The 16,924-nt window shown below is 37.4% G+C and overlaps 1 protein-coding gene across 5 annotated transcripts in view; it reads right to left on the reverse strand.

The window, feature by feature from the left end:
* TENM1 (teneurin transmembrane protein 1) overlaps positions 1-16,924 on the reverse strand; it is a 570,240-nt gene that overhangs the window by 67,610 nt on the left and 485,706 nt on the right. For all 5 annotated transcript variants that reach the window (XM_075835787.1, XM_075835786.1, XM_075835785.1 and 2 more), the window contains one exon: positions 8,005-8,159. In XM_075835787.1, coding sequence (XP_075691902.1) covers positions 8,005-8,159 — 155 coding nt within the window. The remainder of the gene's footprint in view (positions 1-8,004; positions 8,160-16,924) is intronic.

The following is a 16,924-nucleotide window of genomic DNA, read 5'->3' on the forward strand; positions in this document are numbered from 1 at the left end:
TTTTTAATCCGTAGCATGTCAATTTCTGCTGCGGAATTTCTGCTCTTCTGTTGTGGGTTTTTCCCATTGAGTTCAATGTGAAGGTAAAACCCGCAACAAATGTGTTCTGACTTTTCCGGAAGAAAACACTGCGATTCTGGCACAAAAATCACGAGAATGAGAAAAAATTAATGAGAAAAAAAAAAGCTTTTTTTGATGTAAAATTAATAAAAAAGCTTCTACTTACTCCTGGCCGTAGTCGTGGTGATGTGTCCCTCTGTTCTGAGTGCAGACCGACCTCCTGGGATGGTGTTTCATCTCATGTGACTGCTGCAGCCAATCACAGACTGCAGCGGGTCACATGGACTACAGCGTCATCCCAGGAGGCCGGGCTGCGCTCAGAACAGAGGGATGCGTCACCATGACAACACCTGGGTGGTAAGTATAATGTTTTTTGTTTTATTCCTGCAGTATATCCGCAGCGGGCATGCCGCCCGAAAAACTGCACCACAATTTGGTGTGGGATTCCTTGCGGTTTCCAGGAAATATGCGCTGTGTACTTTTACGCAGCATATCCGTCCTGTGTTCCTACCCTAAATTTTTCCAAATCCTGGCCAGGCAGTAAGCCATGCCTACTTTTCATTTGAGTTTTACAAACTGACAAGCATGGAGCAACTGACTCAAAATGTTGGCGCAAATGGTTAATAATTATGTCACACATGACACAGCATATAAAAGATTATTTTGTAGTAAAATGCACCAAAAAAGGTGCAAATGGTTTTTTGGCTTTGGTAGCTTTTTTTTCTTTCTTAAATTGCAGCACGTTGTAGGTATGGCATTTTTGAGGGCAGCTCTTGATTTATACCTAAACTATCTGCAGCAGTATTTGTACATGTGCCCCAATGTATTCCTATTGAGTGCTACCAAGCCATAAGCAATACAATATTCAAACGGAAACAGTTCTTGGAGCATTTACCTAGACTTGTTTTTTTTTAAAAACACACAGTATAACGTCTGAATTTTTTTTTGTTGGACTGTTGCTCACTGCGTGTGTGTGATCCTGAACTTATGGTAGATTCACATGCTGCAGATTTTGTTGCAGACATTCATCTGAATGGAACTTACAGAAATCCATGTATTTGCTGCAGAAACAATCCCATTCAGGTGAATAGAACTTTCATTTGCAGAAATTTCTGCAGCAAAATCTGCCATGTGTGAATCTACTCAAAGGAGAAAAAAACCTGGCCAGGCCGCAAACATTCAACTTTTAACACATTGATAAATCTACTATTTTATGCAACCTTTTCCATAAGGGAAAGCAAAGTTTAAATGCCCCTAAACTTCAAGTTTGAACATTTAGGGCATATAGAAGAATACAGAAGGAAAGATATAATAAAATAGAGGCATTTCTAGATAAGTAAATCAAAAACAAGTATGGCTAATATCTAATACTCTTGTCAAATTTCGGCATTCAGTCTTATACATGCGGGTGAATAAAATCCAATAATATCTCAAACATGTTATTCTAGATATGAATAGAACATTTTGTCTGTTTTCTCCTTCATGAAATGAAACTGCCCTCTGGCTCTTCTTGTTGAATATCAGTCTATTGTGCAGTGTCTAAAACTCATAAACAATTTACAAGTCCCCTCCATTTCCTTGTGTTGGTTTGATTGTGCCTTGTTTTTATTAAAATATCTTTTGATAAGGGCCCCGCTGTGCAAAAGACAGGGAGTTAAACTCTATTTTCTGCATTGCAATTTAAAGAGCCACTTGTCCATTCAATCCACTTTGAGCATATCCACGGTGAAGGATGATTGTAACACTCGCAAATATATTTGTAAAGGTTTCTGTGCTATGTCAGGCATTAAAAACGCGTTTCGACGGTGTGTGCTAAGAATAATATTAAGGATTTGAGTGACATCTCACATATACAGTATATATTTTTTGAAATTCTTTATAGCATCACAACTTTATTATTTCAACTGCAATTACTAATGGGTTGATAGCTCCCCAAGAGAGAAGTACAATTAAAAGTTGGTTGATATATAGAAAAAATGAAGGGATGTTGTGTGTATTTATTGGCTTTGTTCACTTTAGCATAAAGGCTTTCATTTATAACGGAAAGCAATAAGTGTATGTTCACACAGTGTTATTCTTAGGGTGATTTCTGAGGGTTACATTACGTACGCTCTGAAATACACCTTGAAAACACCTGCAAAAATCTTACTATTGGTTTCAATAGTAGTCATGCGAGGCATAATTTTATACTGCTGTTTCAAAAAATGAGGCATAAAATTATTTTTTACCTAATTATTGCATGTCAATTCTAGAGGCGTTTTTGGGGCAAAGTTTTACCTTTTCCTATGCACAATGCCGAAAACACTTTGAAGAAACACTTCAAAAATGATTGGCAAATCTGCCTCAAAAAGTTCTAGTTTTCAGAGGCTATTTTCACTTGAAGACAGACCCGTATTTTTCTGCCTCGCACAGATGCCGTGTGAACAAACCCTAAGGGTATGTTCACACGCCCTATTTACGGACGTAATTCGGGCATTTTACGCCTCGAATTACGTCCGAAAATACGGCTCCAAAACGCCGGCAAACATCTGCCCATTGAAATCAATGGGGTTACGATGTTCTGGGCACACAGGCTTTTTTTTACGCGCCGCTCTCAAAATACGGCCGCGTCAAAGAAGTGCATGTCACTTCTTGAGATGTAATTGGAGCCGTTTTTCATTGACTCTATTGAAAAACAGCTCCAATTACGTCCGTAATTGACGCCGCGAAAAACGCGAGTATGAGCAATTACGTCTGAAATTCAGGAGCTGTTTTCGCCTGAGAACAGCTCCGTAATTTCAGGCGTATTGGACGCTGCCGTGTTAACATATCCTAACAAAGTGATGGATCCATTTTCAAAGGGATCCAGACTGACACTGCCGCACCTCATAGACTTTAATGTGGTCTGTTTGGGTTCTGGCACTTTTGACGGGAAGAATAGTGCCACATTTTTTTTCTCTTGTACAGATATGTGGGATGATGGGTGGGGGTTAGTAGTTGGGGATTATAAAATGATGATCCTATTGTAATTATTATAATGAAATCTAAAAAAAATTTAAAAATAAAAGAATTGCGCTGCAAATTGCATTATTCTTACCATTAAAAATCTAAATGGCCATCGGAGGCCCCAAAGCAAGTATGAACAGAGTCTTAATCATAGTGTATGAGTTCATGATTTTCTTTAGCTAGGGGTCTATATTGTTTTAGCTACATGATCTACGGTTGTAGTTTCATAACTGTACTAACTATATAACAGCTGTAGTGTCAAACGTTGCTGACCCCTGAGCTAAACTGTAGAATTTGGGCTTGAAATTTCTCTACGAGCTCACAGCAAGATGATCTGTGACATTTTCAGCGTAACATTCGTAACAAAAAAAAAAACCCCACAACAAACAAGCAAACACTAAACACAATCCGTTGGTCCTTTACAACAGGTTTCTATGTATTCTTTACATGTATTATTATTCTTTGCACGTTTTCTGAGTTGGCGGGCTTCTGATTTGATATTATCCATTATTTTGGTGTGGTTTCCCGCTGCCCACACATTTTATAGGGCAGTGCTGAGCCATTCAGACATCTTCACACTTCTGAACACCCCTCATCACATTATCTTCTGCTACAGCATCCTGTCAGCTATTTACTGTATTACTGCAAACAGATTTTTGTCAAATGTTTTTTTTTTAAGCATAAACAGAGAATAAGGCTGAGTTCACATGGGGCAGATACATTGCGTAATAGCACGCAGCGCATCCACCCTGTGCGCCGCAGGGAATTACGGGCGACAAAGCGCACCAAACTGTGGTGCAGTTTTTCACCTGGAATGTCCGCTATGAAAAACTGCAGCACTTAGCCGGCAAGCTAGCAGACCAGCTTCCTGGGCTGACGTCTCATCCCAGGAGACCGCTACATCCTGTGATTGGGTGCAGCGGCGGTCACATGGGATGAAGCGTCATCCCAGGAGGCCAGCCCTCTGACGTCATCCAGGCCGGCCTCCTGGGATGACGTTTCATCCATGTGACCACCGCTACAACCTGTGATTAGCTGCAGCAGCAATCACATAGGATGAAGTGTCATCCCAGGAGGATGAAACACAGGTAAGTTAAATTTTTATTTTCTTCTGAGTTCCGTTTTTTGCGGCGGGATCGACGCAAATACGCTGCAAAAAACAGAACAAATGCTATTTGATACAGGATTTACATCCCCATTGAATTCAATGGAGAAATCCCGCAACATATAAGCAGCGTTTACGCAAAGACAATTGACATGCTACAGAATGAATTTCCGCACCGCAGGTCAATTTCTGAGCGGTATTTCTGCTCAGTATTCCCGCAGCGTGTGGATGAGATTTGTTTTACCTCATCCACTTTGCTGCTACTGTATTTGCTGCGGATTTTCCGCAATGAATTCCGTTGCGGAAAATCCGCAGTATTTACGCAACGTGTGAACTTGCCCTAATACAGTAGAGCTGAATCGTAATTCCCAGAATTTTTGTGTTAGAAACACCTACGTAATCCAAAATGTCAGTTTATTTTAGTTCAATAGTTTAGTGAACCTGTTCCCGTATTTCCTATGATTTGTTAAGGTTTTAATTAATAAAAATTTATTATTATCAACGCTGACAGGTTTACTGTGAATATCCTCACAGATTGGGACAATGCATTTGATCCATTGCACATAGAGGATGTTTTCTTTTAAGAATATTTTTATTTTATTTCTGAAACCGTTCTTAATTATTTATAAAATTTAGTTTTGTGAAGACAGAGCCTGAAGAATTTTGCATATTTAAAGCTTTGTCTTCATATATCCATATACTACAATTGTAGCTGTTATCTAGGACTGTAGTAACTACAATTTCTTGAGAAAGGTGATTTTTTTTCCCCACTTAGTATTATTTCTAAGATTTTGTTCCAGAAATAATGTACAAGTGGCATTTTGGCTGTAAAGAATGAATGCCTAATTCTGCATAAAGTATTTTTTACAAGATGACCTCTGACTTATTCTACTCTTGGTCAGAATGTTATATTCTTGACAGTAAATTATGTATTTTCTTCACTCTTATGAAAACCACAAACTCTCTCTTCATTTATCTACACTGAAAAACAATGCAAGAAAAATAGAAACTCATGGGAAGTCAGCTGTGCGCAAGTATCATAAATATGTTACCAAGCAGCGTGTAACGCAAGTTAAGTGTGTCAGTTGGGGCAGAGAGACTGAGATACATTATTCAGAGATTGCAGCCATTATTTATCATGGGAGTGTGGTAACTTGGAGGTTGTTGACGATAGTTCACTAATATGTCAATGGAATCTATATGCCAATCCTGGTCTATAGAAACAGGATGACAGTCCCTATGGCATTGTAATGGTTGATATTTTGGTTGTCAACGAAAATATGTTACCTGTATAAGAGACTGGTGAAAAGGCTAAATAGAATATTCAGAATAAAGAGGGACACTAGAGATCACCATACCAGGTCATTTTTTATTAGGAAGTTGTTTGGTTGGAGACGTTGTGTGGCGGTACGTCACAGCTTCAGCCAATGTAAAAACAGACTGGCAGGGGACTATGGTCGGGCGGCACTGGAGAGGTGGGGCAGGAGAATATGGCATTTTCTTTATTAATATGTGCAATATGCAGATACAAATAAATGTATATATAAAGCCCAGATAACCCCTTTAAGGCAGAATATAATTCATTTGTTACCCGTAATACTGGGATGTTTTATAAGCTGGATACACATATGATACAATACCCTTATCTAGGAATTTTTCTTCTGCCAATGAAAGGTGTTGGGAAAAAGGCAGGCTACCCCCATACACCTAAATTTTTTACCAAAATCTGTGATTTCAGTTGACATTTGTATAATGAATATGGCAATAGAGGAAGGAGAGGGGAAGAAAATACAGGAATACATGTTTGAATACAGAATGGGTAACTGGGTGACCAAATCCAGTTCTCCATAGTCCCTAAGGTGGCTGACTAGAGTTGTTCTGCTTAAGCTAACGCTTGAAATAGCAGAACCAGAGAATAAAACCTCTACTCTAAGAAGTAAAAAAATATTCTAAATAATAGGATGAAATATACCTTTATGAGAACATGTTACACTTTATTACTTGGGTGGAGATGCTCATTGTTGAAGACACATATGTAATTCTGAGTATTTAGAAGTCTACTGATGGTTCTATATAAAGCCTGGACACTTTCCAGCGTCAGTAGTTTTAATTTGCCACTGTCTACAGGCGGCATCCCACTAATTTGTTATATTGGGGTTTTCTGTGAATTTTTCCATGTACATTTGTGTCCATGTATATATAATTTTCATCAATGGTTATAGTAAATAACTTTGACCTCGCACCAAGAAAGCAAAAGAATTGCCTTCGCTGCAGCTAATGGCTTTTTGAGAAAAATAAACTGATCCATTAACCTCATGCGACTGCCATATAAATCTTGATATTCTTTGAAAGCGTGTGCTTTCATATATGTACTTTTCCCATACACGGCATTAACAATATAAAATGTTTAGAGAGAGAATGTTTCCAGCTATATTTGAGCAGATATTTTTCATCAAGAAAAATCTTGCTGTTGTCCAGGTTTGATTCCCTCGCATCCTCTTCAGTTCTTACAGCTGGTATCCTGGTGAAGGGTTTTGATGCTTTGGCTGCTTTCATAGTTCAGCAAAAACATAAGGACCATTTCTCCGGATGAAAGGTAAATCAACAGCACAAAGCCTTTGGAAGCCAGGGACACATATACACCATATGCAGCAATTTCCGTCTGATATTTTTAGCTTAGTTAAGCTACAGCACAGTTTATAAAGCCATTGTGGATTGTATGGCTTTGTATTACAGCACAACATCCCGCAAAACATAGGGATTGAATTGATATAGCTTAAATTAGCAGAACATAAAAAGCATGGCTCTCAATCGCCTCTAAGTCCCTGCATATCCTTTCTAGTAAAGAACATGTATTCACTAGTCATACATGTATCTAGTATGTCTTATTTTGCTGTACCTATATATACTGTACAATATTTATTCAACTATGTTCCAGTGTATATGTAGAATTTGTTTACATGGAATATATAGTCATTATGGATTACAATATTACAGGAAAAAAATATAATATATTACAGGAAAAAAAATATTTTTTTTGATAATGACCAGGGCTGCCATCAGGACAATGTAATTGGTACAGCTGTCGGGGGGCCCAGACAAAAAAGGAAAACAGCGGCCCACCCTCAACTTTTCACACTTCTTTTTATAGCTCATAGAGAAGCAAAAGCAGAATTACCTGTCTAATTAAACTTCTACTGGGATGCATTTTAACCAAACTATTGAAAAACAAATTACGCATATACAAAACGAATTTGTTATATATGGCTGTTGGTGTGGCAATAATTTCTGATCGCAAACAATGAAAATTTCATTTTTTTTATTTCCAGCTCACGTATTCCATGTTTTATGCAGCATATCCCATTATCTAACACAATAATACAGGTATTTATTTCTGTATCTCCTGCCAACAAAATCAGGATCCTTTCTGTTGCAGATAACCATGACATTTAAATGAGTTTTTCACATTGTAACAAAGGGTGCAGATATCATAAAGACAACCCCTGAAGATGTTAGGCAACAAGTAGAATGGGATAACCCCAGATTGGCCCACCCGTTCACCAATACTTGGCTCCCTCCTTTTTAGTATGGGGTAAATCAACCTGAGGTCCAAATTGCTTCTTAATCCTACAAGACCTGAAAAGGGGGGTCCAGGCTATTTTAAACTAGCATCAGAATAGGGCCCCATTTTGATTTGTTATGAGGCCTCTTCTTTCCTATTTACACCCCTTACTGTAACCTTTGCATTTGTTTTACCCTACAATATATTAAGAAACTTCAAGTCAACTTAAAGTGTTTAAATTAATGCTACAGACCAAAACACAAGTTAAAATAAAGCAATAGATGTCTCTTACCCGACTGATGTCCATTCCTGAATCACAGCTTAGGGGCTGTGTTGAGGTTAACCCATTGAGACCTATGACTGTTGAAATTGTTCCTCTATCATCAATTTTTCTAATCATGGTGCCATCAACGAAGTAAATGAAGCCATGTGCATCTACTGTAATACCTGTTGAAGAGAATCAAAATTAGCCTTGCCATTCACAACTGTAAGAGCAAGAAATATTAGCAGAAAGTTAGAAGAATGGGGCTCAAACTTGTTAAGTCGGCAAACTTTGAAGAGTTGATTCATACAGAAAAATATGTGGGAATATTAATATGGAATGGCACATGTTGTGAATAACCTTGTGATTTATTAAAATACTTCATGGTACAGTTTAACCTTTACAGGCAATGTTGTATATGTGATATCTCTATTTAACTTACAATCTAATTGTAGAATTGTGAACTCTTCAATTACAGTCCACTATTGTGGATACGCTTGGCTCAGTTTTAGCTTTGTTCACTAATACTGCTAATGACATAATAGCTAATGACATGCTCTGGTTGAATAAAGTAATTGTCCAAAAAGGTTTAGAAAAAATGATAGTGAATAAAGCTTCTAAACCTGATGGGTTAAATCCTTGTATTCTTAAAAAAATTACTCTTGGTGATTGCAAAGCCATTATATTTGTTATTTAAGGATTCCTAACATGCAGGTAAGGTGCCAGTGGACACGGAAAAACATAACGTTATACTATTTTCAAAATGTTTAAAGATAAAGCCTGACAACTATGGGCTGGTTTTTTTTTTTAAACAATGTTTTATTGACATTTTCTTTCCAATTTAAGATTTTTTTTTAATAAAGATACATTACCAGTCCGATCATAGAAAAGTTAGAGTTAATACATTTACAATGAGAGAAATGTAGGATCAGTAGTTATTTGTAACATAGAAGCTGCATAGTGCTGCTGTAAGTCGAATCTGTCAGTCTGCTGGACCGAAGGTTTGGCTGACAGCAGACCCTGTGTGACCAAGATTATTTTTTTCCACGATGCCTGTTCTGGTGGACACATGACAAACGGATCAGTACTGGTAGTAGTGGACGCATGTATGTACCATGATCAGTACTGGTAGTAGTGGACACATGTAAGTACCATGATCAGTACTGGTAGTAGTGGACGCATGTCTGTACCATGATCAGTACTGGTAGTAGTGGACACATGTCTGTACCATGATCAGTACTGGTAGTAGTGGACACATGTCTGTACCATGATCAGTACTGGTAGTAGTGGACGCATGTATGTACCATGATCAGTACTGGTAGTAGTGGACACATGTCTGTACCATGATCAGTACTGGTAGTAGTGGACACATGTCTGTACCATGATCAGTACTGGTAGTAGTGGACACATGTCTGTACCATGATCAGTACTGGTAGTAGTGGACACATGTCTGTACCATGATCAGTACTGGTAGTAGTGGACACATGTCTGTACCATGATCAGTACTGGTAGTAGTGGACACATGTCTGTACCATGATCAGTACTGGTAGTAGTGGACACATGTCTGTACCATGATCAGTACTGGTAGTAGTGGACGCATGTATGTACCATGATCAGTACTGGTAGTAGTGGACACATGTCTGTACCATGATCAGTACTGGTAGTAGTGGACACATGTCTGTACCATGATCAGTACTGGTAGTAGTGGACGCATGTCTGTACCATGATCAGTACTGGTAGTAGTGGACACATGTCTGTACCATGATCAGTACTGGTAGTAGTGGACACATGTCTGTACCATGATCAGTACTGGTAGTAGTGGACGCATGTATGTACCATGATCAGTACTGGTAGTAGTGGACGCATGTCTGTACCATGATCAGTACTGGTAGTAGTGGACACATGTCTGTACCATGATCAGTACTGGTAGTAGTGGACGCATGTATGTACCATGATCAGTACTGGTAGTAGTGGACGTATGTCTATACCATGATCAGTACTGGTAGTAGTGGACGAATGTATGTACCATGATCAGTACTGGTAGTAGTGGACACATGTCTGTACCATGATCAGTACTGGTAGTAGTGGACACATGTCTGTACCATGATCAGTACTGGTAGTAGTGGACGCATGTATGTACCATGATCAGTACTGGTAGTAGTGGACGCATGTATGTACCATGATCAGTACTGGTAGTGGTGCATGGCCTGTATCTAAATTTTCTCTAAAGGAGTCTCTAAAGGTTTATTGAATGGAAGGTGTTTGTACTATATATAGATTATATCTATCTATCTATAACACCCACATTATTTTTCCTATCCAAACAACTGATGCAACACTCTAGTCCGTTGAAAAACCCCTATTGTAAGTCAATATCCTAGGTTTCACGTGTTCAGTATATATCACAGGACTATTCATGTGTACAGTATATACAATGCCATTATTCATGTGTGCACTATATATGATGGCGATAATATAAAGCATTTGGCCAGTAAGGATTGATAAAATATTTTAAAAAAAAATTATCCACCTAATAACAAAACCAGTATCTCATCCTTGTTCACACAGCGCTCGAAAAAAGAAAATGCAAACGTGTAAAAACTGCTGGTGGTTTTTGTAAAACGCTCTTTAAAATACAGGCTGTTTTCACCCCCGGACGAAGGCATCCCGCCGAAACGCGCGTCGGGTCTGACGGTCTCTCTGCAGAGGTTTCATCATGGGTATGTTACTGCTTTCACTTCTTTCAGGCTGTTTCATTGCCCAGCAATAGGATGCTGGCGTTTGTGACACTTCAGGCTTTACCACTTACGTAGTTCCATTGGTACATAGTACTATATTATTCATGCCACTGTTTGCATAATAGCTCCTATTAATTAATTATTCATTCATTCATTCATTCATTCATTCATTCATTCATTCATTCATTCAGTCTGTCTGTTCCAGTTAGACATATATACATTGTCTATATTTGCTATTCTACCCATTGTGTATACATATCCTCTGCATTGGATGAACGTTTTTATTCATGCTTTGCATGACTCATCTTTTAATTCTTGTTATTTTGTCGAATAAAGTTTATATTTTCATAATATTCATGCGTTGTGTTAATTGTACCCCATACTTTATAGGCTCTATAATAGATATCGAGGGTCAATGCACCAAGATTTACTTGGTTTTATTAAGATCTTGTGTGTGATTTGGTCAAATATCATTTACTTATTTTTCACATATATTAGCAAGATCGCTTTTCCTGTGCGTACCAATAGGTTTATATCATGATCAGTACTGGTAGTAGTGGACACATGTCTGTACCATGATCAGTACTGGTAGTAGTGGACACATGTCTGTACCATGATCAGTACTGGTAGTAGTGGACACATGTCTGTACCATGATCAGTACTGGTAGTGGTGCATGGCCTGTATCTAAATTTTCTCTGATTCCGGATATTATTGTGGGAATGTGGCTGTTAATCTTCATTTTATCTATTAGCCGGTACAGGACCAAGCACTGTTCAGAAATTTGTAGCACACGTTGGTTAAACGGCTATAACGTTTTCATTTTTTGGGCTAGCGACATGTTTTTTTGCAGATTTTTGTGTGATAAATGCAGGTTTCTTTTCTTATTATCATTTCTTTTTATACAATTTATTATCATTTTTTTCTTATAATTTTTGCTTTTTAGCATATTTAGGCTTATAGTTTGAAAAAAATATAAATAAATATACTATTTTACTTTTCAGCTATTTTTTTTCTGGTAATGATATAGTGTTACCCTATTGTTATTGTCTATTGTAAATTTTGATATATTACATGGCTATTTTAGGGTAATTGGATCAGGGCTAGTGTTATGAGAATGATTGGAGGTTTGTTTGGGTGGGATATTTCATGCGTAACTTTTAAATGTGTTACTTTTATTTTTTATTATGGTCTGCACCTCAAACGTCAAAAAAGACCTTCAAGGACAATATTATTTCATTTAGATTTTTTTTACACTTACATTATACTTTCCACTGTAACTGGGGCTTGAATAGGAGCTATAAAACAATTCCATCAAAAGTTTGATGCTGTGCATTGCAAAAAAAATCTAAGATTTATGTTAGACCTCACATTTCTCATTCTACATGATTGTATTGTTTAATGGAATTGGAGATAATGCTTAAGTCCTATATTTAAAAAGTTTACATTATGTACTCTGATAAAATTTGGGACTATATGTAGTTAAAGGGGTTTTCCACCTTCTGACAACTGATGATAGTACATGATCTGTTGGTGCCCGACACCCGGACCCCGCACAGATCCTTCGTGCACCAGAGGTACATGCCGGAGGCACTTAGTTCCGGCCACAGAATAGCGGCCAAGCTGCTGTTCTCTGTACATAGCATTATGTGCCATAACATCCAGTGCCCACAGGAAACCGGAGCAGCTTATCGGTGCGGGGTCTGGGTGTCTCATAAAATCTAGTCTGATATCCTATAATTCATGCAATATAGCTTTCATTAAAAGAGATTGGGACACCTCATAATTGTCTGATCAGCTGCACTGATAACCGCATAAAGCTTTTCTGAGGTAAATATGTATCATCTACACTTGACCTCTGAACTTTTTTAGAAGTAGCAGTTTCTTAAAGGGGAATTTTCCCTGTATTTGTAAATTGTAAAAAAAAAAATTGTAGATTATAAGCATTCTTGCTGTAATAGCAATTTTCCAACATGAATTAGCAGAGCTTCTGTGTAAAGCATTGAAGAGTGATAAAGGAAAGAATAAAGAAGCAGTTTCTGACATAATCAGGAATATAGATAGACTACACTGAACGCTGTAGCTGGGCTAAGTCTCTTGTAGAGTTTTATTACTAAAATGAAAACTTCTCTTTTATCGAGCATCATCTTTTGTAGAGAGTAGCCCCGACTATCAAGCCTAAGTCCTTTATTAAGTGCCAAAGATTTTCATAAAAAGAGATATTTATGGCTATAGACTACTCATGATTTTTATCCAAGCTACCCAGCCATGATGTCTCTTTGGATAAATTTTTATTTCATGAGCAGATAGTTACAGGGGTTGTCTCATTACCTATCCTGAGGATAAGCCATTAATGTCCTATTGGTGGTGGTCTAACCTCTGTGACCCCCTGCAATCGCTAGAACAAAGCAACAACGGTGCTATTAAAGTATCTTGCCACTTCGTTTTATTTTAGCGGCCGAATGTCCAGCCATTGACTATATTGGGTCGACCATGAGACTTTTCTAGTGCTTCTACCAATTTATGCTGTCGATCAGTTGTGATCACAGTATTTAGATCCCCACCAATTGAACATTTAACATCAACGTCTGTAGTGGGACAACTCTTTAATCCAAGTAACTAAACAAGTGATTTGGGATTCATCCATCCATGAGTGTGACTATATTGCTGTTGAGTAGTTATTGAGCATCATTTCTACTACCATGAGTTACCCACCAACATTCAATATTTCTATAGGGATTGGATGAAAGTAACTGTTCCTATAATATATGATCCGGGTTTTTCATCAAACATCAGTCAATGCCATATTCCAGAGTAAATTCACAAGCTAATAAAAACCTCCAAAGGTTTAATGAGCATGTGTTTATTTTTGTGGAGCGAGTGGCTTTTCTATGTATGCAATTTAGATTCTAGATTATTAGGACAGTACTTTTTTAGTTAAAAAATATAAAGCTCTAAACTTTTTCATTGATATTGTAAAGTTATTTTTATTCTGCTTAGAAATGAAACAATAACTATCTACCAAACAACCTTTGTTTCAAACTACCAAACAATACATCAATGGGCTTTCTGTGACATTTATTTTATTTTATTTTAGTTATAACTGAAGATCAGCAAATGTTATATTTATTTGGATAAACAAATGACTGTAATATCTGCTTTAAAGTAGTAAGTATCCAATTAAGTGGGTTAATAATTGACAAAACAGGGTGTAATTGAATCTCTCATTGACCATGCAGTTACTCTTGCCTTTCACATCACCACCTCATATACTGTATGTTTAGCTGTCCACATTGATCTGGCCCCTCCTTAAAATGACAGTTATCTCTAATGTGGGTTAAACTTAAATTAATATCTTTTGTAAATCCATGTAGGTAGAAGTTTGCCATGTTAGTAACTCATATTTCTAGTGTACATGCGGCAGTACCTAAACCTCCAGATTATTGAAAAATATTTTATTTTAGTTACAAAAGGAATTGAACGATTTCACTAACAAAGATGAAACTTTAGCTTTACATGAAATGATTCTCATATAACAGCTACTAGATTGAGGACTTTTGTACATTGCCAACTAGAATGGAGGCCTGGTCAAACAATAGTCAGTAAACTGGAGGCCCATAATGTAAGTACTATAATGGAGGCAAAGTTGAAGGGGGGTTGGCACAGTTTGTGCATTACAAATCAACAACATTGCCGATACGGGCCGTGAAAATGAGATTGAAGATACAGCTCGTTGATTGGTGCTATTTTGCTTCAGTCACAAGGAGCAACGATCGGTAATGTATGGGAATGAACGTTCGTCCCCATGCATTTGCATTGTGTCGGCAGCACATCTCCCTGCATACACAGGGAGATGTGCTGCCGACTAGCAACAATTTTATTGGCCCCCTAAAAGATTTGATCAGCCGATCAACGAGCATTTGGCTGACTACACAGGGCAATGATTGGGAATGAGCGTTCATATGATCATTGGCCCGTTTAAATGGGCTTTTAGACACCAAATTGGATGGTCTATCAATTATTTAAAACAAGCACCATATGTCACATATCATTTCATATGGTCTGCTATTTGGAGTCCATCTTTATTCTACCTAACATAAAATAAAAACACACAGAAAAAGCAGTGTAGTAGCTTATTTTTATGGTCTTAACAATTAAATAACTTGCCACAATTAAAACAGAACTTATTTATTTTAGTACAAAAAGCCTAAGGCTGGCAAGATTAGAAGATTTTTGTGACTATTGAACATTTGTATCCTCCTGTGAAAATGCACTTTTTTCCTCAACTTTTCTCATGCTTCTATATTTGGACCCTGAAAACTCCAACCCATCAGAAAATTCTAGGACACAATTCATGTTAGCATTCTGCGGAGCTGTGTTGCACTTGGAACTAAAATGATTGTTGGCAGTATAAACATTGCAATGGAGTTTTAAGGGATTGTGTTTACACTTGTATTGAGTTCAGCATTAATCATCTACTAAACCTTTTTAGGTAGTTACAATACTATTATACTATTATATAAAACAATAAAATCATATTTTCAGCAATAAGGAAGGATACAACTCCTAAGTCCAAAAAAACAAGAAGGACACCTTATGGGATAGTATCACAAAGCAAGTATGAGTGCCACGGGATAGGGCTACTATATATATGCCCACCTTATGTTTGTGTTACTTTGCAACAAGTCTAGAAGTAGAGTGTAGTAAGCATACGCAGGGCACAAGCCGTTTCCTAGTATGATGGCCTCCTTATAACATCAGGGTCTCTGACTGTAGGGTAAATTGCAATGCTAGAAAAGGCAAATGCATCAATGGAGGCTACACTCAAGAGATGTTGATTGGTATGTGTTCTCTTTTTATAAATCAAAATTATAATGGAAAAAAATTCACCCTAGTTTTATTATTTCCAAAATGTAAAACATTTCTGGTTATTACCCCTTTAAGAGATAGCAATGACAAATTATAGTTTTCCCACAACTTCTCTTTCAAGCTTAGAGTGTTAGGTAAGTCGGTCTCCAAGCTGCATTACTACAGATGAACAATACACACATGCTTGCTGTCATGCTGGACTGGTGGTGCTTTGAAACATATGTATGGTAGCTCTGTTTGATGTTTCTGTGTGCAATTCCTGCCAAGGATTTCTCTCCTGTCTTATAGACACAGGTAGAATTGAAACTCTCCTGAACAGAAATCTAAATTGAAAATCTCTCTATTGTGGTCTGCTCTCAGTCTTCGGGAAGATGCATTTTCAAAGATTACAAATAAAATAAAGAATTGTGGAAACACCCAATTACTAAGAATGTCATTTATTACATCTTATCTGGACCATCCAATAATTCGATCTGCCTCCATGGTTGAAAGTTGGAAGACTGATTTGTTAACCTCTTCAGATGACTATAGTACAAAATATTACATGTGAGACTGTTAGCACACACCTTAGTAGTAGATCCCCATACATTATTGTTTCCTAAGTCTGATACAAGGTGCATGGTGTTAAAGGGACTTTATTGTCACTCTTCTTCGCTTCAGTTATATAGTTGGTATCTGCATTAATTCTCCTCAAGGGTTTACATCTGCCTTCTGCCACCTGTTCAACATTTAAATGATAATGTTTAAGAGGAGCTTCTGATGAGACGGCAGTTTACTCTAGCCACCGGGAGACTTTTAATCACAAATAAAGGGTTGTGATACTATTTTTTTTAATTTATTTATTTATTGAATTAGAACATTGAAGGGAATTAAATTTGAAACAAAAAAAATCAATGGTACCTTGGAGCCAGATTGTGAATCCTAATTAGAATCCTAAATATGAGTGTAAAAGGTTAAAAGGGTTAAGAACCAGCTCTGAGTATCTAAGTAATAATCAAATATCCCACTGCGCAAAATTGAGTAGCCCATGGTGCAGCATTACGCACTTCCAATTACTGCCTGTTGTCTGTCACACCCAGAATGCAAAATAAAGTTCAAAGTCAAAGTGAATCAAGTTAATTGATACAAAGTTCTGGATGACTTGTAAAACTCAGCAAAGCTCAGAAACTTCTGAGAACATTGTGCATCACACGCCATTGTTTTCAGCTGTCCTTAGGATTGTTTGACAAGAGGTCTATGACATGAGTGTATGATAATGCTTATTTATGTATAGGGAGGCTTCACTCTTTGTTCATTGTCTTGGTCTTTATTAAAGGAGCACTCCACTTTATTTTTTTTATTGCAC

Source organism: Rhinoderma darwinii, chromosome 8 (genome assembly GCF_050947455.1).
Source record: "Rhinoderma darwinii isolate aRhiDar2 chromosome 8, aRhiDar2.hap1, whole genome shotgun sequence".
In the NCBI taxonomy this organism is placed as follows: Eukaryota; Metazoa; Chordata; class Amphibia; order Anura; family Rhinodermatidae; genus Rhinoderma; species Rhinoderma darwinii.